The sequence below is a fragment of the Heterodontus francisci genome, chromosome 7 (assembly GCF_036365525.1).
Source record: "Heterodontus francisci isolate sHetFra1 chromosome 7, sHetFra1.hap1, whole genome shotgun sequence".
Taxonomy (NCBI): domain Eukaryota; kingdom Metazoa; phylum Chordata; class Chondrichthyes; order Heterodontiformes; family Heterodontidae; genus Heterodontus; species Heterodontus francisci.
In genome coordinates, this window is record NC_090377.1 from 103,143,638 (window position 1) to 103,170,977 (window position 27,340).

Sequence of the window (27,340 nt, forward strand, 5' to 3'; positions counted from 1 at the left end):
GCAGAATCCACACTGATACTCAGAAAAAAAAGGATCATAAATTATCGTCTCATGTAAAATTTAGAATTAATTTCCCATCAGGGTATATTGGGCAGAATTTTAATTGGAGGCCGCTGGTGCCAACATTCAGACTGAAGTGGGTATGGCTTCCATTGGGGCAATGAGTGACCAGCCGCACACGATCAAGCAGCAACTGCCCAATTAAGAGTTGGGTGGCATGGGGACCATCCGGTGAGAGAATGGAGGTGGGTGCGGAATTGGCAAAGGTGGCTCAGGTGATGCCGCGGCAGGTGCTGACACCATCTTTAAAGGGCTGCCAGCCTGCATTCACTGCTGTCTGCTCACTAAGAGCCTCTGTCTGACTGCTGCCTGCTGCTAAAGTGCCTCTGTCTGACTGCCAGACTGCTGCCAAAGAGCTGAACAGAGCCTGCAGGCAGAATGGCAGAAGGAAGACCCACAGGTCGGCTCTGCCTCTCTCCAGACTCTTCTCCAGGGAAAGGCGGGAAACTCTCTTCCCCAGTGATGGGAGGAGGAGACTGGGACGTCTGGCCAAGCAAGCCTGGATGGAGACAGCCGAGGAGGTCAGCAGCCATGCAGTCACCTCCAGCAGCTGGATTCAGTGCCAGAAGTGGGTCAATGACTGATCTGGCCTGCCAAGGTTTCAAACACTTTCTACCCTTTGGGCCTTGCATGTGGCAGAACGAGATGGTAAGTTTGGTGGAGAGGGAGTGACCACCCATCCATGGGCAATGGAGTAAGGCAGTAGGAAATGCTGCCTGAGGCATGGCTGCATCTTAGTGAGAGGTGTCCGATTGTCACTGCATTTCCCTGCATAGTCCCTCGAGAGTGGCCGCATGCAGGAGGAATTCATATGCCCCCATCATAGGCTGCTAGACTACCAGCAACATTACTGTTGTACTTGTCTCTGCTGGTAGAATAACATTGCACCTCTTTGTGTTTGCAGGAGAAGACAGTACACAATGGAACAAAGCAGGCCAAGACAGGTGATCGTGTGTTTTATTTTCATGTCTTGAGCCCAATGGAAAAGGAGATGATAGAACTGGCTGGGCAACAAGGATGGCGAGACGGACGTCCACCCAATAGAGTGGCCATGTCTTAGGGCACAAGGGTGTTTGTGGCGCAAACAAACCATGATGCTCATGTGTCCATCACTGGATACATGGAACTCCACAGTAGGGATGGTTGGAATGTCATGTGTCATGATGGGAAACTCATAACCCTTCAATTCGTCTGCACTCTCATGAAGTCATGCTCATCAACAAGAGCAAAGAGTTGAAGAGACTGGGGGACAGTTGGCCACCTCTGAGGAGGAGGAGGGAGCCTTAAAGGGTGCACAATCACATCATTCCCCTGCACTCCACCAACACAGACATTATCATGTTGCTCTGTGTCCGTTTGTGTTTAGATTCAGCCACACAACCTCATGAGCACACCACAGACGCATGCGAGCAGCTGATAGAGGCTGCAACAGCCGAGGCCACTGACAGCCGGAGGGCTGTTGGAGGCCAGGCCTATGCTGAGACCTGGGCTGATGACATGTTTCTGGAGACCCGACAACATGGGAAATGCTGCAGCTTCAGTGAGAGGTAAGGCAACATCTGGCAGAGATGCCAGAGGCTATGCGCATCCAAGCATGGATGCTGGAGGAGTCCATCCAGGCCTTGAGTGCTGCCACGTCTCTGACTGGTGCATGCGTGGCTTCCTCCATCGAGAGATTGGTGACTTTAATGGAGAGCCTGATCCAGCAGATCACTCAGTGGCTGTCAGAGATGTGTGCACACCTGCATACCCTCGCCTTATCCATGAGCTTGCTGCTGCAGTGGCAAGGTGAGGGGGGTGGCGGTGAAGCACCTGGACTCTCCACCAGGTCTTCACCTATCTCAGGTCAGCAAGGAGGTACCTTGCAAGGGAGGAGGAGCGACTGCCTCCTGCATCTGGGGTCTCCACTCACCGTGCTCTTGGTGTGGGCAGCAGCTCCTCAGCCCCTCTGTAGTGACACCAGCACCCCCATCATCCCCAACGACTGAGGGGGGTCCCTGCACCAGGCCTCACCTGCGAGAGGAACCTGAAGTCTCCATCTCTGGGGATGATCAGACCACAGTCCCAGAGGATGCATCGTCACCTGCCTCTTCATCAACATCTGCCAGCGCAGTTCCACCCACACGATTCATGGAGGGGTTGCGTTTAGAATTGGGGTCACAATCTAGTGATCACAACACAGACAGCAGTGGACAGAGACAGTGACAGCTGGGTCCCCTGAGACTCGGAGGATTGCTTGAGATCAGCCAATGCTGAGACCCAAGATGATGATGGGCCTCTGGTAGCGTTGACAAGAAGCCTGCTGGTCATGCAGCAAACGGTAGGGGAACATATCTCAGAGATGCCAGAGGTCATGCACTGTTTTGCTTGAGCGATGGAGGAGTGTATACAAGCCATGCATTGCACCATGTCTCAGGCATGTGAGTACATGGCTCCATTCGTGGAGAGATTGGCGACCGCCATGGAGAGCCAGGTAGATCACTCAACCCATATGCGTTCTGACCTCCATTCCATTGCTCTAGCCATGGGCTCAGTGCAGCAGTGGCTAGGCGAGAGGGGGACGAGGTACATGGACCTCCCTCAAGTTGCCCCTGTCTCTCAGGGAGACAGGCAGGTGACATTGTGCACCTAGATGGATGAGGAGTGCTTGCCAACTGTCATTGTCTCTGGACACACCCAGGGTGAGCAGCCTCTCCTTGATCCCTCCGACACTGACTCCATTACATCCAATAGGCAAGGCCACGGAGGATGTCCTGCACCAGCGCAGGAGACCACCATAAGGTCAGAGCCCTTAAGGCCTCGGACCTCCAGAGTATGCCCACCATGGTTGCCAATAGCAACAGGGCAGTGCACCGAGCAGACAGCCTCCATATCAGCTGCTGATGTCGGGCTTGCACCAAGGCATAGTGATCATAAGTGTAAATATAAGAGGTATTGAGAGCATGAAAGTGGCATGGGTGTCCTTATGTGTCCCATGTAAATTTTTCACATTATATCTGTTTTAAATTATTCATGTATGCATTATCTTCACTTTGTTTGAACTAGCTTAGTGGGAGAGCTAAATGTAATGAAATACCTCATGGTTGGCACACTGATGGTGACAGAGGAAGTACAGACATTGCATTTAATGTGGAAGTCACAATGTAAAGTTTCAGTCATCAAATTTCCATGAATGTTCATGTTACTGTCCAGTTTTGTACTTGGCTGCACATGCAGGCCCAGCCGGCACTCCCATTGGTACACTGTCATGCTGCCTGTTGCTGGTGCGGCAGACTCAGTTGTTGAGTGGCAAGAGCTCTCCTTAGCAGCATCCTCTCCACCTGCTCCCGAGGTTCCATGAAAATTGGGTAGAAGCAAATCAGGTTATTCTAACAATATAACTGTGTTCATAAGGCAGACAGAGAAATGAAAAAAATTCTTGTCCATTGTTTTCATCCGTAGAACTGATGAGAAGTGAGTTGATAAACTCCTCCTATTGACCACCCACACAACTTCACCCACCTCACTCTGGCCTCCCCCGACTTGGATCGACAATCCTTGCAGCCCAACATGTGTCTTGAAATACTGAGAGAATATGGTGTGTGTGAGCTTCCAGCTCGAGACTGTGAGCCTCCACCCTCCTCCTGTCGCCCCCACGTTTGTACCCATCACCCTTGACCCTCCCGACATCACCTTGCGCCTTCCCTCTTTAACCCTTCAACCAAACCCCATTACCTTGGACCCCGTCACCATCCAATTGGGTACCCTCTCTCCCCTCTGAGCCTACACCCCATCTGATCCTAGACCTTCCCCGCATTATCCTACCCTGCATTATCCCGCGTCTACCCTGAGGCACAGTGTGGCTTTCGTGCAGAGAGATCGACTATTGACATGCTGTTCTCCCTTCGTCAGATACAGGAGAAATGCCGTGAACAACAGATGCCCCTCTACATTGCTTTCATTGATCTCACCAAAGCCTTTGACCTCGTCAGCAGACGTGGTCTCTTCAGACTACTAGAAAAGATCGGATGTCCACCAAAGCTACTAAGTATCATCGCCTCATTCCATGACCATATGAAAGGCACAATTCAACATGGTGGCTCCTCATCAGAGCCCTTTCCTATCCTGAGTGGTGTGAAACAGGGCTGTGTTCTCGCACCCACACTTTTTGGGATTTTCTTCTCCCTGCTGCTTTCACATGCGTTCAAATCCTCTGAAGAAGGAATTTTCCTCCACACAAGATCAGGGGGCAGGTTGTTCAACCTTGCCCGTCTAAGAGCGAAGTCCAAAGTACGGAAAGTCCTCATCAGAGAACTCCTCTTTGCTGACGATGCTGCTTTAACATCTCACACTGAAGAATGCCTGCAGAGTCTCATCGACAGGTTTGCGTCTGCCTGCAATGAATTTGGCCTAACCATCAGCCTCAAGAAAACGAACATCATGGGGCAGGATGTCAGAAATGCTCCATCCATCAATATTGGCAACCACGCTCTGGAAGTGGTTCAAGAGTTCACCTACCTAGGCTCAACTATCACCAGTAACCTGTCTCTAGATGCAGAAATCAACAAGCGCATGGGTAAGGCTTCCACTGCTATGTCCAGACTGGCCAAGAGAGTGTGGGAAAATGGCGCACTGACACGGAACACAAAAGTCCGAGTGTATCAGGCCTGTGTCCTCAGTACCTTGCTCTACGGCAGCGAGGCCTGGACAACGTATGCCAGCCAAGAGCGACGTCTCAATTCATTCCATCTTCGCTGCCTTCGGAGAATACTTGGCATCAGGTGGCAGGACTATATCTCCAACACAGAAGTCCTTGAAGCGGCCAACACCCCCAGCTTATACACACTACTGAGTCAGCGGCGCTTGAGATGGCTTGGCCATGTGAGCCGCATGGAAGATGGCAGGATCCCCAAAGACACATTGTACAGCGAGCTCGCCACTGGTATCAGACCCACCGGCCGTCCATGTCTCCGTTATAAAGACGTCTGCAAACGCGACATGAAATCGTGTGACATTGATCACAAGTCGTGGGAGTCAGTTGCCAGCATTCGCCAGAGCTGGCGGGCAGCCATAAAGACAGGGCTAAATTGTGGCAAGTCGAAGAAACTTAGTAGTTGGCAGGAAAAAAGACAGAGGCGCAAGGGGAGAGCCAACTGTGCAACAGCCCCAACAAACAAATTTCTCTGCAGCACCTGTGGAAGAGCCTGTCACTCCAGAATTGGCCTTTATAGCCACTCCAGGCGCTGCTTCACAAACCACTGACCACCTCCAGGCGCGTATCCATTGTCTCTCGAGATAAGGAGGCCCAAAAGAAACTTGTTAGATCCCCTGACCCACCCTATGAAACCTTTGATTAGCCCAAACTCAGACTGGACCGGCCCACCACACCGAATCTAACTCCCCCTGTGACTGTGATCGCTCCCTCTGCAACCAGCAGCCTGAGTTTGACCCACAGGACCCCAATGTGGACACTACTGACCCCTCCACTTAGGCCCCTCATTTCCCTTACCTTGACTAACTGCACCCACCACCCCCCAACACCACACCCAGGCCCTTCCCACTTCACTGTTCACCCAATCCCAACTCCCCCCACCCCATTTTGTCCTTACCATTCCCAGGTCTCCAGCCAAGCTGCCATTCTTCTGTTGCCCTTCCTTGTGCCACTGAGTTCAACAAACGTAACCGCTGACCTCAGGCACAACTGTTGAATGCCATCTTGAAACAATTGTGAAGCAGGTGCCACGAGATTCCCGTAGCCCCTCAGTTAATCTGGAAGGTAGGATTTATTTGCAATCAAATATAAACAAATGAGTATTCATTGCATGCACATGTATTAAAAGTTGGAACAGCGTGAGGATCGACCCGCCACATCGATGCCGCTTATCTCATCTCTGATTCTCAACCCACTGTCAGGAAAAAGAAATTTTGACTCCCATCTTATGAAGTCAGCCTGCCTGCCATGTTTCCCACTTACAGGCCCCATGAAATACTGCCCTGTGACTCTATGACTCTATGAGTCTCCTGCAGCAGAACTGGGTTGTGACCTCGCCCTCTGGTGAGCTGACACACAGGCCTTCCATTCCCCCTGCCATGGGTGCCGTGAACTTGTGCCTGCTGGCGCACCACATACTGATCCCAACTCTATGCTATTCACTAAAGTATGTGCAGTGCCAGTATCTGAACTGGTGGTTGCGAGTTTCAGATCAAGGGCCAGTGCTTCGTCATGACATGTGTGCTCTTGCTTGTGCCCTTCATGGTGAGGCTGCACTGACTGGCCCGGTGCAGGTCTTGTGCATCTGAAAGCAGAAATGCAGAAGGGGAGGGTTGACATGAGGGAAGGTTAGGTTTGGGTGGAAAGCAATAAATCCATCTGGAGCTTTCACTTCACACCAGTTTGCAGGATGAGGGTGAAGGGAAATTTGAAAGGTGCATAAGGCAGGAACATGCCGTATTCTGGATGTTTGCGGCTATTCCGGGTGCAATGACCTCAGTCATTGTCAGCTCAATACTTCACAGCACTATCTCCTCGAGGGGCTCAGGTGATGCAGGCATGCTTGTCCTCAGTCAGTTCTCTGCTGCCACCTTCTGTTATGTGCAACCTTGTCCTGTAAGAGAGAGGGAAGAGTGCCAGTGAGTTTGTTGCACGATGTATGACCAACGTTTGCAACCTTGGTGTCATATTTGACTCCAAGATGAGCTCCCAACCTCATATTCACGCATCACTCACACCACCTCCGTAACATCATCTGACTCCCTCTCGCCTCAGCTCATCTGCTGCTGAAACCCTCGCATATGCCTTTGTTACCTCTAGACTTGACTATTCCATCACACTCCTGGCTGGTCTCCCACATTCTACCTCTGTGAATTGAGGTCATCCAAAATTCTGCAGCTCATGTCTTAACTTGCACAAAGTCCTGTTCACCTATCAACCCTATGACCACTGCTTTACGTTGGCTCCTGGTCAAGTGACATCTTGATTTAAAAATTCTCATCCTTGCTTGCAAATCCATCCGTGGTCTCGGCCCTCCCTATCTCTTTAATCTCCTCAGCCCCACAACCCTTCGAGATATCTGTGCTCATCTAACTCTGGTCTCTTGTGCATCCCTGATTTTAATAACTCCACCATTGGTGAACGTGCCTTCAGCTGCCTGGGCCCTAAACTCTGAAATTCCCTCCCTATATTTTCTGACTTCCTACCTCTCTTTCTTTCCTTTAAGACGCTGCTTAAAACTTACTTCTTTCACCACACTTTTGGCCATCTGTCCTAATATGTGGCCTCATGTGGTTCAGTGCTCAACTTTGTTTCAAAACTCCTATGAAGCGCCTTGGGACGTTTTATTATGTTAAAGATGCTATAAATATATATGTTGTTGTCATCAATGATGTGTCTGTTATTGCTGAATAGCTGGCAGTATATGGAGCTGTAAGATGTGGGCATGAGGCTTGCAGAAATGGTAAGTGTGTTAGGGTAAGGTGGAGCATCTGAATGTTAGGCATGAGTTCTGATTGCTGATGGGTTAGTTATGGGGCTGTGGTGCATTAAGCAGTGTGTGAGGTTGTTGGTTTGTGTGTAGGAAATAGCATTTGAAGATACATTCACTGACCTGCACCATGTTATTTTTGTGGTACTGCACCCAGGTCCTCAGGGCCACACTCCTTGAATTGTCCTCCATGGCTACCTGCTCCCATTGCCTTCAATGTGTATGCCAGGAAGGCCTCCTGGTCCCCTGTGGAAACATGACCTCTCTTCTTTCTACCTCCTGGACTAAGGCCTCCAGTAGTGCATCCTTGATTCTGGGAGTCCTCTCTCTGGCCTGCTGCTCCATGAACTGGCTTATTCCTCTTGGACACACTTTTGGAGGCAATTCTACCAGTTGCTGGAGCCTGAATGCACCTCCTCTTTAAGAGGTGCATGCTGCCTTCAAGAAGTGTTGGCTAGCTGTGAGTTGTGATAGTCACGCATACAACCTGGGCCTCCTGCTGAGTGTGCAACCAGTCAGCACTGCATTCAGCACTGATTGCATGCCACGGTCATTGAGATGAGCAGGCAGGATGAAGTTTGAGTGCTGTCTGCAGCACCTCAACTGGATGTGACGTGATTGCGCATTTCAATGCCCATACCTGATTAGAAGGCCTAATTGAATTTTTAGCTCTATAAGGAAATTACCCAAAACTGGAGGGATATCTATTTCTTAACACAGTATTTTAATAAAGGGATAATAATTCAGTCCTGTTTATCTATCTTCCACACTTCCGCAGGTACTAAATTGGCATTAATTATTGAAAGAGTCAGCCTTTCTGCATTTTACACATTACCATCCATTCATTCACACAGTGAGCAGCCTCACGTACTGCATAACCTCATCATTTAAAAGTCTTTGATGATCGCAGTGTTCTTTCACTGAATCATGACTTATTGGAGATAGAAAAAGAAAGTATATTTGGAGGTCATGTTCTTGACATAACACAGAGCAGTAGCTAAAGGAATTTAATTTGAGCCATGATTTATTTACACAATCCACAATTACTTTCAGCTTCTCATTACTTTTAATCTTAAATTCAACTTCTATTTTTAAGATTAATTACAACCTCACATTATTTCATCAACTTAATAAAGTTGTAACTGTTTTTTGGCTAAAACATATAAAGAATCTGTCTACAATTTACACTCCCTCACCCGATATGGGGAACTAACCCTGAACTATGACATGTCTATTTTTATATAACTTGCAAAACATCTCATCAAGGCATGCTATTATTAGATGAATGGTTAGATAATAATAACTTCTAAAGGACAAGAAGCATGGAAAATAAGTCTGAAAATCCAAATTGGCACAAAGAGCTCTTTTTTTTCTCCGATGGAAACAAGGACGGCTAATATTAGCTGTGACGAATAGGCTACAGATATTGACGTCAACTGCAAGAAGACAGCTGTTTTTGATTTCCTTTTTGCAACATTCCTGAATTTGAACTGAATAGGAAACTGAAGTAAAAGCAAGTCCTGCAGACGCTGGAAAACTGAAATAAAAGCTGAAATAAAAACTGAAAGTGCTGGAAATACTCAGCATCGGTGGAGGGAGAAACAGTTAACATTTCAGGTCAATGACCTTTCATCAGAACTGGCAAAGGTTAGAAATGGTTCTGAGCAAGTGAAAAGGGGGGAGGGGGAAAAGAAGATCAAAAGGGAAGGTCTGTGATAGGGCGGAAAGCAGGAGAGATTAAATGACAAAGATGTCATGGAACAAAGGCAAAGAGGGTGGTCATAGTCATAGTAAAAGACAAAGCATTAGTCCAGAGAGAGTGTTAATGGCAGAATAATGAACAGCTCTGTCCGAAAGCAAAAACATGAAAAACAACTTTAAGACTAGGTCAGAGTCTGAAATTGCTGAACTCAATATTGAGTCCAGAAGGCTGTAGAGTACCTAATTGGAAGATGAGGTGCTGCTCCTGAATCTTGCATTGAGCTTCGTTGGAACACAGCAGCAGACCGAGGACAGAAAAGTGGGCACAAGAGCAGGGTGATGAATTAAAATGGCAAGCAACCAGAAGTTTGGGCTTTCGGACTGAGCGGAGGTGTTCTGCAAAGCAGTAACCAATCTGCATTTGGTCTCCCCAGTGTAGAGGAAACTGCATTGTGAGCAGCAAAGAGAGTATATTAAATTGAAAGAAATACAAATAAATCACTGCTTCACCTGGGGCCTTGGATAGTGAGGAGAGAGGAGGTAAAAGGGCAGGTGTCACATCTCCTGCGATTGCAGGGGAAGGTGCCGTGGGAAGGGGACGAGGTGTTGGGCATGATGGAGGAGTGGACCAGAGTGTTGCGGAGGGAACAGTCCCTTCAGAATGCAGCAAGGGAGGGGAGAGGAGGATGTGTTTGGTGGTGGCATCATGCTGGAAGTGGCAGAAATGGCAGAGGATGATCCTTTGGATATGGAGGCTGGTGGGGTGGAAAGTGAAGACAAGGGGAACCCTGTTGTGATTCTGGGCGGGAGAGGAAGGGGTGAGGACAGAGGTGCAGAAAATGGGTCAGACACAGTCGAGGGCCCTGTCAACCACAGTGAGGGTGGGGAAACCCTATTGCAGACTGTACTTAGACGTTCAAAAATTCAAATGCCTTTCTCAATCATATTCATCTTATGATCTCTTATCAGAATATATCTCTCTCCACTAACCTTTCTACCATTCCTCTGATTAATTTACAGCCAGGTTCCCATGTAGGATCGATGTAATTCAGAATGTGAAGACTGATTACAAGAAGTGTTCACCAGAACTATGATGGTAAATATCAAATGTAATCATGTGTGTGAGAGGAGTGACTGTATCTATTAACCAAAGTAATTGAGCTTCATGGAATGAGTTATTTGAATTCAATTGTTTCCTGGTTATAAGCGTCCAATAAGAGGTTGACTTTGGACAATTTAACTTAACTTTTGGTGAGTGTGGGCTCGCAGCACAGTTTTGTCCCAATGGGATCAAATAGTAGACTTACTTAGAGAGCCATAAGAAGGCTGGTGTGGGTATTGGAAATGTTTACATTGATATAGTTGGTCCTTCTGCAGTTGGGGTTCAAGCAGAACAAATACATGCCAACGATTAGCATTTTGGCACCTGCTCAGTGTGTCAGTATTTGCTGAAAAAAGTCAGTGTAAGCCAAGCTGTCTCTACTCATTGCTGCTGCTGTTCTCATTCCTTCATCTCTGCCCACCCTGAGTCCCACTCCACAGCTGGCTTCACTGCTCTACCCAAGTCAGGCCCCTATGGGATTGCTCCTGCATCAATGTTGCTAATGATCTCAGCAGCTGTATACTGTTGGCTTTAAGTCTCGGGAGAACAAGATCTGCCTCCCACAGTATAAGGTAGTTGGAATTACTGCCATTAGTGCTGAGCACAAGAGGCACTGGTCCAGTCCATTTGCAGTCAGACTCAGGTAGGTGTTGGGGGGCATTGGATAGCAATGACAAGTAGAGAAAGTAGGGAAATGAAGAGAGAGGGAAGGAGGCACAAGTTGAGAGGAGCATTTAGGGGAGTGGAGAAATGAGAATGCCAGCATTAATACAAAGGAGAACATGATGCCTGTTCTGGTGCTGCAGCACTGTTGGAATTTTTCATCCTGGCACTGGCAAGCTCCCTCTTGGTGGTGGACATTCTTCCAGGAGACCAGTGTGCTTACTGAATGACTTCAGATTCCTAGGGAAATGGGTTGGTGTTGAAGCTGATTTGGAGGGATGGGTGGAAGGCCCAACCCACTGGAATTCTGTCCCAAAGTAAATAATCCGGCCACTGTAGAACCACCCCCCAGCATTAGTCACCACTTTCAGCAGAGAATGGAAAAGGGAAAATATCGTTTGACCCAAATATAGTCTTGGTTCAGTGGTAGCTCTCACCTCTGAGCCAGAAGGTTGTGGTTTCCACTGCAGAGGCTGAAGCATAAAATCGAGACAGATGCTCCACTGCAGTACTGAAGGAGTGCTGCACTGTCTGTTGTTAGACTAAGTCAACCTCTTAGGCGGATGTAAAAGATCCCATGCCAGTATTTGAAGAAAAGCAGGGGAGTTCTCCCAGTATTCTGGCCAATATTTATCAACTAACATCACTAAATCAGATTTTCTGGTCATTATCATTTCACTGCTTGTGGTATCTTGCAGTGTGCAAATTGACTGTCATGTTTCCTCCAGTAGAACCGTGATTACACTTCAAAGGTACTTCATTGGCTATAAAGTACTTTGGGATGTCCTGAGGTTGTGAAAACTATTATATAGTTTTGATAAATAAAAAACTATATATTAATTTTATAAATTAGCATTTCCAAACTATGAATATGAGTGACAGAATCTGTTACACTGTCCTCACCTTTCATCACTGATGTCTTGGTTACTATTGTATCCCTCAAGACAATAGAGCTAATGCTCTGGATTGTGATGAATTAATTTATCATACCCTGGACTGAAATTCCATTTCAATTCCAGTACAATATACATAGAACACCAGATGGCAGTGTGCTACTAACACAATGAATTTCATCATTGAAGTTCCCGACAATTACTGTGATGTTTCTCTTAGAACCATTACAGCATAGAAGGAGGCCATTCAGCCCATTGTGCCCGTGCTGGCCAAAAAAACTAGCCACCCAATCTAATCCCACCTTCCAGCACCTGGTCCACAGCCTTGCAGGTTACAGCACTTCAGCTACATGTCCAGGTACCATTTAAAAATTTGAGGGTTTCTGCCTTCACCACCATTCCTGGCAGTGAATTCCAGACACCCACCACCCTCTAGGTGAAAAGATTTCTCCTCATGTCCCCTCTAATCCTTCTACCAATCAAATTAAATCTGTGTCTCCTGGTAACTGGCCTCCCAGATAGGGGAATCAGGTCCTTCCTGTCCACTTTATCTAGACCCCTCATAATTTTGTACACCTCAATTAAGTCACCCCTCAGCCTCCGCAGTTGCAGGGAAAACAACCCTTGTCTATCCAATCTTTCCTCATAGCTGCAACTTTCAAACCCTGGCAACATTATTATAAATCTCCTCTGTACACCCTCCAGAGCGATTATGTCCTTTCTGTAATGTGGTGACCAGAACTGTACGCAATACTCCAGCTGTGGCCTAACCAGCGTTCTATACAGTTCCAGCATCACATCCCTGCTTTTATATTCTATACCTCGGCCAGTAAAGGAAAGCAATCCATATGCCTTCTTCACCACTCTATCTACCTGTCCTGCCAACTTCAGGGACCTATGGACATGCACTGCAAGGTCTCTCACTTCTTCTACCCCTCTCAATATCCTCCCATTTATTGTGTATTCCCTCGCTTTATTTGTCCTCCCCAAATGCATTACCTCACACTTCTCCGGATTGAATTCCATTTGCCACTTTTCTGCCCACTCAACCAAAATATTGACATCATTCTGGAGTCTGTGGCTACCCTCTTCACTATTAACTATACCGCCAATTTTTGTGTCATCAGCAAATTTCCCAAGCATGGCTCCCACATTTAAGTCCACATCATTAATATATACCACAAACAGCAAGAGACCCAACACTGAGCCCTGTGCAAAAACATCAGTCGACTACTACCATTTGTTTTCTGTCCCTGAGCTAATTCTGGATCCAACCTGCCACATTCCCCTGTATCCCATGAGCTTTCATTTTACTGACCAGTCTGCTTTGTGGGACCTTGTCAAATGCCTTACTAAAATCCATGTAGACCACATCCACTGCACTACCCTCATCAATCCTCCCCAGCACTTCCTCAAAAAACTCAATTAAGTTAGTAAGACACAACTAAAAACAAAAAATGCGGGAAATACTCAGCAGGTCTGGCAGCATCTGTGGAGAGAGAAGCAGAGTTAACGTTTCTTATCTCTGCTTATCTCTCCACAGATGCTGCCAGACCTGATGAGTTTTTCCAGCATTTCTTGTTTTTATTTCAGATTTCCAGCATCTGCAGTATTTTGCTTTTATTTTAGTAAGACACAACCTTCCCCGTACAAATCCATGCTGCCAGACCTGATGAGTTTTTCCAGCATTTCTTGTTTTTATTTCAGATTTCCAGCATCTGCAGTATTTTGCTTTTATTTTAGTAAGACACAACCTTCCCCGTACAAATCCATGCTGACTATCCCTGACTAATCCGTGCCTTTCTAAGTGGCAGTTTATCCTGTCCCTCAGAATTGATTCTAACAATTTACCCACCACTGAGGACAGACTGACTGGTCTATAATTATTTGGCCTATCCCTCGCACCCTTTGTTAACAATGGTACAGTGTTCGCAAAACTCCAATCATCTGGTACCTCACCTGTATCTAGTGAGGATTTGAAGATGATCCTCAGCACATCAGCTATTTCCTCCCTGGATTCCTTTAACAACCTGGAATGCAATTCATCCAGTCCTGGTGATTTATCCACTTTCAAGGATGTCAGATCCTCTAGTACTTCCTCTCTCATTACGCTTATCGTATCTAATATTTCACACTCCTCCTCCTTAACTATAATGTCTGCATCAACCCTTTCCTTTGTGAAGACAGAGACAAAAAATTCATCAAGATCCCTGCCCACATTTTCTGCATCCATGCATACATTCCCTTGTACATCTCTGATTGGCCCTATCCTTTCCTTGGTTATCCTCTTGCTCTTAATGTACTGATAAAACATCTTTGGCTTTTCCTTGATTTTACCTGCCAATAATTTTCCATGTCCTCTCTTTGCTTTTCAAATCCTTTTTTACTTCACCCCTGCACTTTCTATACTCCTCTAGGCTTTCGAAAGTATTAAGATATTTGTGATCGTCATAAGCTTTCTTTTTTTGCTTTAACTTACCCTGTAAGCTTTTAGATAACCAGGGGGCTCTAGAATTTGCAGTACCACCCTTAATCGTTGTGGGGACATGCTTACACTGTGCCTTTAGTATCTCGCTCTTACATGCCTCTCACTGGTTTGCCACTGATCTTCCTTCAAGAAGCTGTATCCAGTCCACTTTCGCTAGATCACCTCTCAGTTCCATAAAATTTGCCTTGCTCCAATTTAGAACTTTTACTCCTGTTTTATCTTTGTCCTTTTCCATGATTATGCTAAAACTAACTGTACTATGGTCACTATCTCCAAAATGGTCACCCACTGTTAGGTTATCCACTTGCCCAGCTTTATTACCGAAGACTAAAACTAGAATTGTTCCCCCTCTCATTGGGCTCATTAAGTGCTGGCAAAAAAGTTCTCTTTAACGCAGTTCAGGAATTTCATCCCCTCTGTGCCCTTCACACTGTTTGTATCCCAGTTGACATTGGGGTAGTTGAAATCCCCAACTATTATTGCCCTATAGTTTTTGGACTCAGAAATTTGCCTACATATTTGTTCTTCTGCCTCCCTCTCACTATTTGGGGGTCTATAGTACACTCCTAGTAATGTGGCTGCTGCTTTTTTATTTCTGAGCTCCACCTATATGGCCTTGTTTGATGATTCATTTAGCATATCATCCCTCCTCAAAGCTGTATTGATTCCTTAACTAATAATACTACACCCCCTCCTTTTTTATCTCCCTCTCTATCCCGTCTGAAAACTCTATATCCAGGGATGTTGAGCTGCCATTCTTGCCCCTCTTTAAGCCAAGTTTCCATTATAGCAACAATATCGTGTTGCAATGTGTTTATCTGTGCCCTCAACTCATCGGCTTTATCTACTATACTTCTTGCATTTAAATAAATACCCTTTAACACTGCCAAATCCCTGTGCTGCACACTTTTTAACCTTTGCTTCTTCTGTCTCTCAGAGTCACTCGCTAATCTTCTGCCTCCTGTTCCCTGCTCTGAAATTGCCCAGATTCCCATCTCCCTGCCAAACTAGTTTAAACCATCCCCAACAGCATTAGCAAACCTTCCTGCAAGGATATTTGTCCCAGTTCTGTTCAGGTGACGACTGTCTAGCTTGTACAAGTCCCAACTTCCCCAGAACCAGTACCAATGCCCCAGAAATCTGCAGCCCTCCCTCCTGCACCATCTCTCCAGCCATGCATTCATCTGGTGTATTTTCCTATTACTATACTCATTTTCACATGGCCTTGCGAGCAATCCTGAGATTACTACCTTTGAGGTCCTACTTGCTAATTTTTTATTTTTTTTATTTTAGAGATACATCACTGAAACAGGCCCTTCGGCCCACCGAGTCTGTGCCGACCATCAACCACCCATTTTATACTAATCCTACGTTAATCCCATTACCCTCTCACAGCCCCACCTTCCCTCAATTCCCCTACCACCTACGTATACTAGGGGCAATTTACAATGGCCAATTTACCTATCAACCTGCAAGTCTTTGGCTGTGGGAGGAAACCGGAGCACCCGGTGAAAACCCACGCAGTCACAGGGAGAACTTGCAAACTCCACACAGGCTGTACCCAGAATCGAACCTGGGTCACTGAAGCTGTGAGGCTGCAGTGCTAACCACTGCGCCGTTTTAGTTAAATAATTTACTTACAAATAAAAATGCAATAATGATGAAATCCAAAACCAGAATTCAACAAAGAAATTTCTGAAGAAAATAGAAGAAAGTAGCAATATTATCAGAAAAAGTAGTAACAGGATCATAAAGACAAAGAAAATCCTTGTTCCCTCACAGTCTGAGCAGTTTATTTATCTGAACTGGGACAACAACAATGGATGGGATATAATTGGCTTCAGTGCTCTTGGTTTAGAGATGGGAAATTGGCTTGCATTTCCATTCTGGATTGCTATTCAGGAATTCCTCTGGGAACACATAGCAGCTGAGGATCATATGGGGCTTAGTTGTGATGGTCTAACTAAATTGCTGAGACTCACCGTCAATCCCCAAATGGAAATAATGGCTATTTTTGTCAGTACTAGGAGGAATCATATCATAGTAAGGAGTCAATAGCTTCAGGAGAGGAAATGAAATGAGGAAGAATCATTCAGGGTATCTATAGACACCACTGTGTAAGTCTGCTATGCCCATGCTGCTAATAATGCTACAGGTCTGACCAGTAGAACATAGACAGTATGGTTTATTGATCTTGAATTCTTCAATCCAGGCTTTTTCTGAAGCCCATGACAACAATAGAAGTGATCCTGAAATCCCAATATTGAAAGCCTAAAACTTCTAGGATTCCTGGATTGCTGAAACCCCAGGTCATAACAGGTGTTTTTTTTATGAATCGAGCTATGTCAGCTGCCTTGGCCTTAAGCTCTGGAATTTCCTCCCAAAATCTCTCAGGCTCTCTACCTCCCCCTCCTCTTTTAAGATGTTCCTTAAAACCTACATCTTTGACCAAGCTTTCCACCACCTGTCCTAATATTGCTTTATGTGGCTCAGTGTCAAATTTTGTCGGAAAACACTACTGTGTTTTAGGGCATTTTACTAAGTTATATAAGCTATATAAAAGCCCAAATGCTGTCGCCGGAAGTATTTCTCCTCCAATCCGAGGTGCCTGCCTGCTTGGCCCCTGAAATATTTTATTATTTGTGCTTCCAAGGGCGCCTCCATTTTGAGGACAGTGGAACTGCCGAGGCTCCAGAGCTGTCAGCCCTCTGATTGGACTGGGAGCATCGGGGCCCACCCACCATCCTTATCTGGACAGTGTGCTCAGAGGCGGCCAATTAGGGGACCAACTCTGGGATATCCCTGTGCTGGTCTCGCTCTCAGGAAGTGCAGGTTTGGGACCCCATTTAGTTCCAACGTCGGGGTTCTGAAGCCCACAGGGAAATTCAGCTCTTTCGTTCGGAAGGCAAAAGCAAGACACATTAATGAAAGAATGTCCAAAGGGACAAACATCAACATGTCAGTCAGAAACATTTGTAAGAAGGCTAAAAACCTGTAGTTTTCTCATTGTGTTGGTGAACTGATAATTGAATTATCAAAGGAATTGATAAAATGTGACTGTATCCCAAATAGATGAACATTTTCTATTTTTTCTATTTGTACTTCTATTTAGATTTATAAAATTCAAATTGTCCTAAGCATACAGGAGAAAGGTTCTTAATAATTTGCTGCATGAAAAGTTGAGCATATCATTTCTTTATATAGCTCTGCACCCTATAGTATCTTACTAGTCAAGAACTGAATGTTATTTAAGCTGCTAAATTGAAGAGATGAGAATTCAAGCTTGCAATTGCTGCCTGTAATGCAAGCAGTTTTTACCTGACTGGTAAAATCATTTTGAGTGAAAGAATGAAAATCAGCCCACAGTAGATGAGAAGTCCTTTCATCACACCAGTAAAATTGTTCTGTCAGCGTTCATGCCAGATTCTAATGCTGTGACACTGGATGCTGCGACAACAAGGCTCGAAGAAGTATATGTTTAATGGAGTATGGGACTTGCTTCAGTAATTTGGAAACATCATTTCTAGCTGAGAAGTTCTTCCCCCACTACATTGGTGCTTTTTGCTTTAAGTGGGAAAAGAGCCATGGTCCATTTTAACGAAGGTGACCACTATTATAAATTTATAAACTTCAGTTCCAAAGCTGTCTTGCAGGAAAATGGTTGGTGACATCTAAGTATGAAAATTACCATTTGCTACTAATTTCACAGAGGGTTGGATTTTGTGCTAGAGGCGGGGCTCCTGGTGCCAGGCTGTAAAGGTGGTGAAAACCCCGCCTCTGCCTTTTCGTGCCCCCCCTTCGGAGAAATCCTCCATTCTTTTTAAATCAAAGAATCAGGAGACGGGATCCCCGTCCTTTTAAAGTCTTTACAGGGACAAATCACAGGGCTGGCCTCTCAGCAATATTGGCAGTGTTACCGAGAGCAGTGGCCGCTGCCGGTACTGCAGAGGCCACAGACCCAGGCCCTGCACTGGAACCCTGGAACAGAGGTCGGTGAGGCAGGGTCACTGGGGCCAGACTGGAAGGCCTTGGTGAGGGGGTGTGGGGTGGTAGTCATTCCTGGTGGAGACCCTCTGTGGGCCACGAAGAAGGGACAACACCACCCCCCCCAAGCCCACACAGAGGGTGCCTCATTTTACAAAGTGCCCTTCCGACACGGCAGAGGCTCCCACTTAAGGGCCTCAATTGATCTTAGGGCAGGAAGGCCATCATTGGCCTAGCCCACCTCTGGGAAGATCGTGGGGCGACGGGGAGGCAATGGGATGTCCATCCCGCCACCCCCCCACCACCCATTGTGATACTCCGTGACCCCCCACCCCCCCCACCCTGCCTCCAACTCCACCTCAGGGGGAGCCTGTAAAATCCCGGCCACACTTTTTAAATGATATATAAAAATCCATTCTAGCTATCCTTTTATTTAACCTTGAACTCTTTCTGATTTTCACTTGCTTTTAATTCCCTTTTGTGATCATTCTCGTTGCCTATTTAGGAGTTAACGCAATGCCTTGGAATGCCTTGACCTTCTCCTTTAAATGTTATCTTTATATTTCTGGTGCTCTTCACATCATGCAGCATTACCGTTTCCCATGAATTGCTGGAATACCACACTGTCAACAGTCTTTCAGTTACTAATAGGCTCCAGATTTAACACACTAAGTTTAAATAAAAATCTCCTGTATTTTGACAGTGGATATGTAATTAAAGTAAGCAGCAGAGTTCTTATTTTCAGTAATTTAAATATGTGACTTCTGTTTCGAATCTCGGCTATTTTTAGAACCTCAGTAACCTTCTGAGATCACTAAGGCTTTGTTTCTACTCTGTACTTTTAGCTACTGGTCTCATGCAGTTAATGGATAATAGTCTGTCGAGTACTTTGAGCCATTAGATTTTTGTGACAAGAGATTACATTTTTATTATTTCATGACTTTAGATGTTAAAAATTTTAAGATTTAAGAAACTTTTTTTTACTTTTGGGCAAGGAGTCGTAGAGAAAACCTGGATTGCTTCCTTGAAGTAATACTTGAAAGTAAATAATGTTCACCTCCAGCAGCTCCTGAAATTTCTTATAACCCCATTCTTTTTAAAATGATGCCAATTCTCAGACAGGATAATTTACAAGCATAAACAGTATTTATAAGAAAAAACTTAGACAGTAAAGTAAATGCTGAAACAATTTTTATTTTCTATTCATTTTCCTTAAAGGATGCTCATGAAGTTTAGACGTCCACAATGCGACGAAAGGAGCCGACAGTGGCCACAATTGCCCCCCAGTCACTGTATCTCCTGTATTCACCGGGTCTCAGGAAGTACTGTCGGCCTCTATAGTTGGGATGTTCATAGAAGATCCAGTAACCGTCCATCACATGGCAGGAGTGAATGTCATGATGGTGGAAACGATCATAGACAGATGGACAGTCATCCATGAATTCCATCATCTGTCCTCCAAAATCAGGCCTCTCGTGAACCTTTATTTTGTATGAAGCCCCACTTGCCTGTGAGATGAAACAGTTTATTTATTATTCAATATTAACCTAATATAAATTCATCCAAATTATGTGGATTAATTATCCTTGAATATAACATATCCTTTCAACAGAAATGACACACAGATGATCACCAAAACGTAGCACTCATCAATGAAGTAAGGGAACATCAGCAGACATTAAGGGGACCTTGAATTGAATTCCACTGTTACTTCTAAATTGCATTAGTGGAGAACTAATATTTATTTTTGTTACTTTTGTTCCCATTTCCTCTTCTATTTAGTTTCTTCTGCATTCCCTAAGACACTGAGTCTCACTGGGGTATGGCTCTAGATCCAATGCTCATCCTTGAATACCTCAACTGAATGGTGGGAAATTCATGTGGGAGCCTAATCATTGAGTTCCAACAGACTAGTGGGACCATCAGAGTTGAGTTGGATCCTGTAATCCTCCGATTTTCACACAACTACTCTGCTAGTTGGGATTTCTAAATAATAATGAAGAGTAGGAATCCCAGCCAAGCTTTGTTCCTGCCCCCTCTCCCCAAGCCCAGAGTGCTGAAGTGTCTCCAATTGAGATCAGCTAATTCAGCACTGAATGGGGATTCATATGGAATAGATACAATCTTAGCGCACAGAAGGAGGCAATCTCTTTGAAAGAGATATCCAATTAGTTCCACTCCCCTGCTCTTTCCCCACAGCCTTGTATTTTTTACGTTTTCAAGTATTCACATAAACAATTTGGACTTGACAATCGGAAGTACAATTTCAAAATTTATAGATGACACCAAATTGAAGGTTATAGTTAGTACAGAGGAGGACTGCGACAAAATTCGGCAAGACTTCAATAGTAAACTTACGGGATGGGTATGCAATCGGCAAATGAACTTCAGTATAGATAAATGTGAAGTACATTTGGTAGGGTGAATAAGGAGGCCACATACTCCTTGGGAAATAAGTGTCTGACTGTGGTAGAGGAACAGAGAGATCTGGGGGTACAGTTACATAAATGAATAAAAACAGCGATTCTGGTTACTAAGGCCATTAAATAAATAAACAAAACACTGGGGTTCATTCCTGGAGGGAAAGAATTGAACAGAGGAGATATGTTCAAGTTGTATAGAACCTTGGTTAGACTACACTTGGACTGTGAACAGTTCTGTTCTCCATTTTATAAATGACATAGAGGTATTCGACAAGGTGCTTAAAAGATTTCCTTGGATGATAGCAGAACTGAGATGTTACAACTATCAGGATGGATTGAAAAGGCTGGGACTCTTTACTTTAGAATAAAGAAGACTGAGGGGCGACCTGATGGAGATCTTTAGGATTGTGAAAGAGTTTGATAGTTTTATTGTAGAAAAGACATTTCCACCTGAGGGCAAGACCAGAGCTAGGGGCTGGAAATTTGAGAAACCTACTCATAAATCCAATAGGGAATTCAAGTGGAACTTATTTATACAGAGAGTGGTTAGAAGGTAGAACTTACTACCAGAAGGACCAGTTGAGTCAAAAAGCATAGATGCATTTAAGCGGAGCTAGGTAAGAATAGAAGGATATAGGGTCAGATGAAGAAGGGCAGGAGGAGGCTCATGTGCCGCTTAACTATGGACCTGTTGGACTGAATGGCCTGTTTCTGTGCTGTAAATAATTCGTAATACTTCTTCATTTACCCAATTTCCTTTTCAAAGTTACTTTTGAATCTGCTTTCACCATCCTTTCAGGCAGTGCATTACAGATCATAACAACTCCAGCATAAAAGAAATTCTCCCCATCTTCTCTCTGGTTCTATTGCCTTAAATCTCTGTCCTCTGATAACTGACCTATCCACCAGTGAAAATAGTTTCTTCTTATTTACTTTATCAAAACATCTCATAACTCCGAACATCTCAGTTCAATCTCCCTTAACCTTCTCTGCTTTGAGGAGAACAATCCCAGCTGCACTAGTCTTTCCGAAAAAATGAAGCTATTCATCCCTGTTATCATTCTGGAAAATCTCCTCTGCACTCTCTTCACAGCCTTGACATCCTTTCTAAAACATGGTTCCTGGAAGTGGACACAATATTCAAGCTGAGACTTAATCAGTGATTTATAAATATTTAGCATGATGTCCTTGCTTCAACTGAATGAGAGATTTCTCTGATAAGGCTTACTGGGCTTCTGTGCTTTGGTGGGAGTGGGGGGCTTAAATGACATTGTAAGAGCGTAGGCTATATTTCCCCCTGTTCCTCAGTTCATTAATATGTGCAAAAAACTCAAGTTAATTTTGAATGGTGTTCCTTGTTCCGTGCTTTTTATAGTCATATTAATGATGAGAAGTTAACAAGCCTGTACATTTCTTACATAGATTAAAATGTAGCTTTTGTCAATAAAGTAAAAGGGATGATAGTGAAATATTATAACTTAACATATAAAGGTGCTAAATAATTTCAAATAGTAATCATATTGATCACTTACATAGCTATATGTGCGACATGACCTGATATTGTCATTGAATCCCATCCAGCGCTGGTAGTCAGGATATTCTCCCTTAGTCAGAACATACTGGTATCCCATGTAATTGGGTCTCTCATACACCACCCACCAGTCACTTAGAACACGGATGGAGTTACAGCGGCTGAAGTAAGAGTGCAGGTCAGCACAGTCACTACTGCACTCATAGTGCCGACCCTGGAAGTTCCTGTCCTCGTAAAAGATGACCTGCAGGATTAGAAATAAGTTAGCTATGCTGAAGCATAACTAATTTAACAGAACAAAATATCACAGAAAGCAAATCATTTTTACCTTAACCATTTTGATGACACTGTCAGAGCTATAGTTGTGTGCCAGGAGTTGGCGATCATGGCTTTTATAGATCCAACATTTGTTATTTCATTGAAGAATTTCAAAACATTTTCCAAGTCAGCAGATTCTTCCGTGAGAGGTCTTGTACTTTTTGTTGGCACTCACTTAACTTATTGATGCATAAAGTATAGACCAAGTATTAGATCTTTGTTCAGGGGATTTACCACGGCACGCCAGAAACACAATGTTTTTTCTATTTGAAAATAACATATTGATGATCTATAAGTATTAGGAAAATGAAAAATGGTTTATTTAAAAAGATTAAATGCGTAAAAAAACAGATCCCTTTTTATCAAAAACAGAACACTTGCAATTTATAAGTATGTCAAGGAAAGTATAATCAGTAATTTTGGTAATATTACACAATGAATCATGCTCCAGAAATAGTGTGTTTCATAGTATCACATGGAATTTTACCGTACAGAAACAGGCCATTCGCCCCAACAGGCCTATGCCAGTGTTTAAGCTCCATTCGAGCCTCCTCCAACCTTACTTCATTCCACCCTGTCAATATATCCTTCTATTCCCATCTTCCTCATGTACATATCTAACTTCCCCTTAAATGTAGCTATGCTAATCGCCTCAACCACTCCAATTGGTAGTGAGTTCCATGATCTCACTACTCTCTGAGTAAAGAAGTTTCTCCTGAATTCCTTACAGGATGTATTAATGACCATCTTATATTTATGGCCCCAAGTTTTGGAGTGGAAACATCTCTAAATCTACACTATCAAACCTCTTCACAATTTTTCTATCAGGCCACCTCTCAGTTTACTTTTTTCTGGAGAAAAAGGCCCCAGCATGTTCAACCTTTCCTGATGGTTGTACCTTTTCCATTCTGGTATCACTCTTGTAAATCTTTTTGCACTGTCTCCAATGCTATCAGAAGTATAGCACAAAAAGGTCTGATTGCATAGCTCATATTGGTTTTTCCTGTATATCAGCAATATAGTTCCTGTGATTTCCAATAAATCTATCTTTAAAATTTGGAAGGTATATTTATTATAATAATCGGAAGACAATGGCAATTATAGGAATCAAACTTGATTGATGTAGAAATTGAATTGTTCAAAAAGTATGGCTGAATTTTTGCTTTGATGGGTGGGAAGTAAGAGCGGGGACTGTTTCTGGGTCCTGAATCTGCCCACAGGGGTAACAGTCGCCTATTTGTAATTTTGATCAGGGCACCCCCCCTAATTGGCACCCTGTCCAATTAAGGGTGATGGGCAGGCTCACGAAGCTGGAGGACTAATCCGAGGCCTTTCAACTTAAGAGGAGCTCACAGCTGCTGTAAAAGGTAAGTAACTGAGAGGGTGCTTCAACACGAAGGTGTCCTCTCAGCCAATTTAAAAAAAAATTAATTGTAAAATAAAGAAAGCAGCCAGGCATCACTTTGAGGGGTAATCCTTTTACAGGGCAGCCTATGGTTGTACCCCCATCCAGGCAGGCAGGGAGGGCCTGTAGGCCTGCCTGAACTACTGACACCTCTGTTTGCCACTGGGTGCCTGTCTCCAGGTAGTTGACCTTCCTCACAGTTGCATCAGGAAACTGGAGGCTGACTGGAAAACAAGGGTCTTAATGAGCTTATTTGGCTGGCCACTTTGTTGGGATGGGCTGCTCTGCCAGCCCCGAACCTGCCTTGGCCAAAATGCCTGACATTGGAAAAAGGGTCAGGAAATGGCACATCAGCTGGTTCCAGTATTTTCTGGACTAATTTGCAAGTCATATGACAATCATTTACAGGAACAGACAAATGCATTAGAGTCATAGAGTCGTATAGCATAGAAACAGGCCCTTCGGCCCACCGCGTCCATGCCGACCATAATGCCTATCTATACTAATCCCACCTGCCTGCATTAATTCCATATCCCTCAATGCCTTGCTCATTCAAGTACCTGTCCAGATGCCTCTTAAATGTCGCTACTGTTCCTGCCTCCACCATCTCCTCAGGCAGCTCATTGCAGATACCCACTATTCTTTGTGTGAAAAATTTACCCCTTTGATCCCCTTTAAACCTCTTCCCTCTCACCTTAAATCTGTGCCCTCTGGTGTTAGTCTCCCCTACCATGAGAAACAGACTCTGGCTATCTATCCTATCTATGCCTCTCATAATTTTATATACCTCTATCATGTCCCCTCTCAGCCTCCTTTGCTCCAGGGAAAACAGATCCAGCCTATCCAATCTCTCTTTATAACTCAAGCCCTCCAAACCAGGCAACATCCTGGTGAATCTTTTATGCACCCTCTCTAGCTTAATCGCATCTTTCCTGCAGTGCGGCGACCAGAACTGCACACAGTACTCCAAATGCGGCCTGAGCAACATTATGTACAACTGTAACATGACGTCCCAACTCTTGTACTCAATGCCTCGGCCGATGAAGGCAAGCATGCCAGACGCCTTCTTCAACACCCTGTCTACCTGTGTTGCCACTTTCAGGGAACTATGTCCTTGCAACCCAAGGTCTCTCTGCTCAACAACACTCCCCAGGGCCCATTGTTGTAATTTAAAGAGATATGCAAATATTGTAAATTTTTCAGGTACAGCATTATGTTAAGTTGAAGTCTTGAATAAACAAGACTTAGAAAACATTTTAATGTTTATTTTAGGAAAATGAACATTGTGAAGGTGTTTGTCAAATCAAGGACAAATTATGCAATGGAAAAATGGGTGAAAAACTGAACAGATAGAGATCACCCCACAGAAAACATTTCAAAATCTGTCTGCATATTATTATAAAACCTTATAAAGGGTATGTTGTGTTTTCTTTTCCTTGTGTTTACTAAAATTTCAGACATCAAGGCACTAACAATGCATCAGAGATCAGTTGACACTTAAATAGTGGGTTCCTTTATTGAGGGTGGCATTACATTGCAAGAGAACATCTGTATATGTCTGGTGATCAGCAGCAGACTAAGCGTGAGAGTCAGTCACATGATATGTTACATCATTTCCTCTCTAGCAAGATGTGCTGAAAATATAACCACACCCACTTAAAAGTGTACTACAACAAGGTACATGCTTGTGGTCCACAAAGTTTGCTTCCTGCTTTACGACCTTTGGTCACACTTTTGTGCAGGGATACAATTGCCCAGGGAGTTGGACACCTGCCTCATCAACTTGGAGCAGGAAAAGGCCTTTGATAGGATTTCACACACCTACATGATGGATGTGCTCTCTAAAATGGGGTTTGAGGAGGGAATCCACAATTTGATCCAACTGCTCCACATAAACATCAATAGCGCAGTCTCAATCAATGGGTGGGAATCAGGAAAGTTTTTGGTCAAATCTGGAGTCAGACAGGACTGTCCCCTTTTCCCTGTCTTGTTCATTTGCTGTATCGAACCCTTTGTTGAATCCATCAGGAAGGATACGAGCATTAGAGTGGTGACAATTCCAGACAGCGGAGGCACTCAGGTCAAAGATGACAAGGTACATGGATGACATTGCCGTCTTCTTGTCAGATCAGCAGTCAGTTAGCAGACTGATGAGCGTCTGCAACCAGTTTTAACTGGCCTCGGGAGCCAAAATAAATCACGTCAAAGGAATTTGAACTGGACCAACCAATCCTTTGCCCCCTTTACCATCAGGTCAGATGACCTAAAGGTGCTGGTGTCATGGAAGTGTCTTTTATCTCTGTTTAAAAAATAAGGGGGCGTCTATGTGCCTTTAAGACTGAAATAAGTTTTAATATTTTCTGGGAAAGTGTGTGTGAGATGCAAGCCTGTTCCTAAGCAACAGCAACAGAAATGTGGTCACATGCTGTATTGTATCAGCTTGACTGTGTGTAAAGACTAGCTAGAACCAGTTTGATCTGGCAGACCAGCAAAGCATGCTCTCTATGAAGGAAGGATTTTGTCCCTCTCTCAGCAGAAAATCTACATTGGCCTACAGGCTGTGTGTCGCCTAAAGAGGAAAAGACCCCTGGAAAGGAATCTTTGCATTGTTGGAGGCAGCAAATTCTTTTTTCCTTCTAGTCTCTGCCTCAGGAGTGACTTTCTGTTGTCTATTGTGTTTCTGGGAGATCTGGAATTCTCAGTAAAGTTTCTATAGTTTTTAGATTCAAAATCTAAATAGACCTGTTGTTACACTCCTTGTTGAAAGATCTGTGTGACACCTACTGCAGCCGAAGTGTATTGAACGCCTATCCATTGCAGACTGTTCATCATCTTGCCTGGAGACTTTGAGTGCCTTCTGAATTTGTTGTTGAAAGATACCTGGTTTGGTGCATTTTATTCTGGGGGTTAACAAAGTGTTTAATTTGGCTAATTTCTGGTTGGTGGGAAACTTTAATAATATGCTGTGACCTGTGGAGTAATGGGACTGAATTGACAGTGCATTACTCCCGCCTTGGTCGTAACACTGGGGATGTGGGGCGGAGGGGCTGCGGTGTGCGCCAAAAATTGGAAGTACCGAGTGACCATGATGTAACAGAAATTGGGCATGTGGGAGCAGCATTCTCTCTCCATTGTGGGTAAGAACCTGGTCATCAGGTGCAAGGCACTCTAGGTGTTACTGTACATAGCACTGGTCTGGCCCAGACTCCACTCCTGTGCTGTGGCGGTCACCCAAGTCATCTTTCGCTTTATCTTGTGATCAAAAATGGACTGTGTCCACAGGGACATGAATTTCAAACCAAGAAAGGGAGA

At 44.5% G+C, this 27,340-nt stretch overlaps 1 protein-coding gene across 1 annotated transcript; it reads right to left on the minus strand.

Annotated features, from left to right (window-relative positions):
- Window positions 1-19,583: 19,583 nt before the first annotated feature.
- LOC137371758 (gamma-crystallin S-1-like) lies at window positions 19,584-23,530 on the minus strand. The gene is made up of 3 exons (XM_068034606.1): window positions 23,522-23,530; window positions 22,307-22,549; window positions 19,584-19,859 (listed from the first exon to the last, which is right to left on the minus strand). Exons 1-3 carry the CDS (start codon window positions 23,528-23,530, stop codon window positions 19,584-19,586), a joined length of 528 nt encoding a protein of 175 aa, XP_067890707.1.
- Between the last annotated feature and the right edge of the window lie 3,810 nt (window positions 23,531-27,340).

Coding starts and splice junctions, on each gene's coding strand:
- LOC137371758 (XM_068034606.1), bottom strand. Junction 19,860..22,306: donor CATGTCGCACATATAGCTAT/GTAAGTGATCAA, acceptor TTCATCTCACAG/GCAAGTGGGGCTTCATACAA.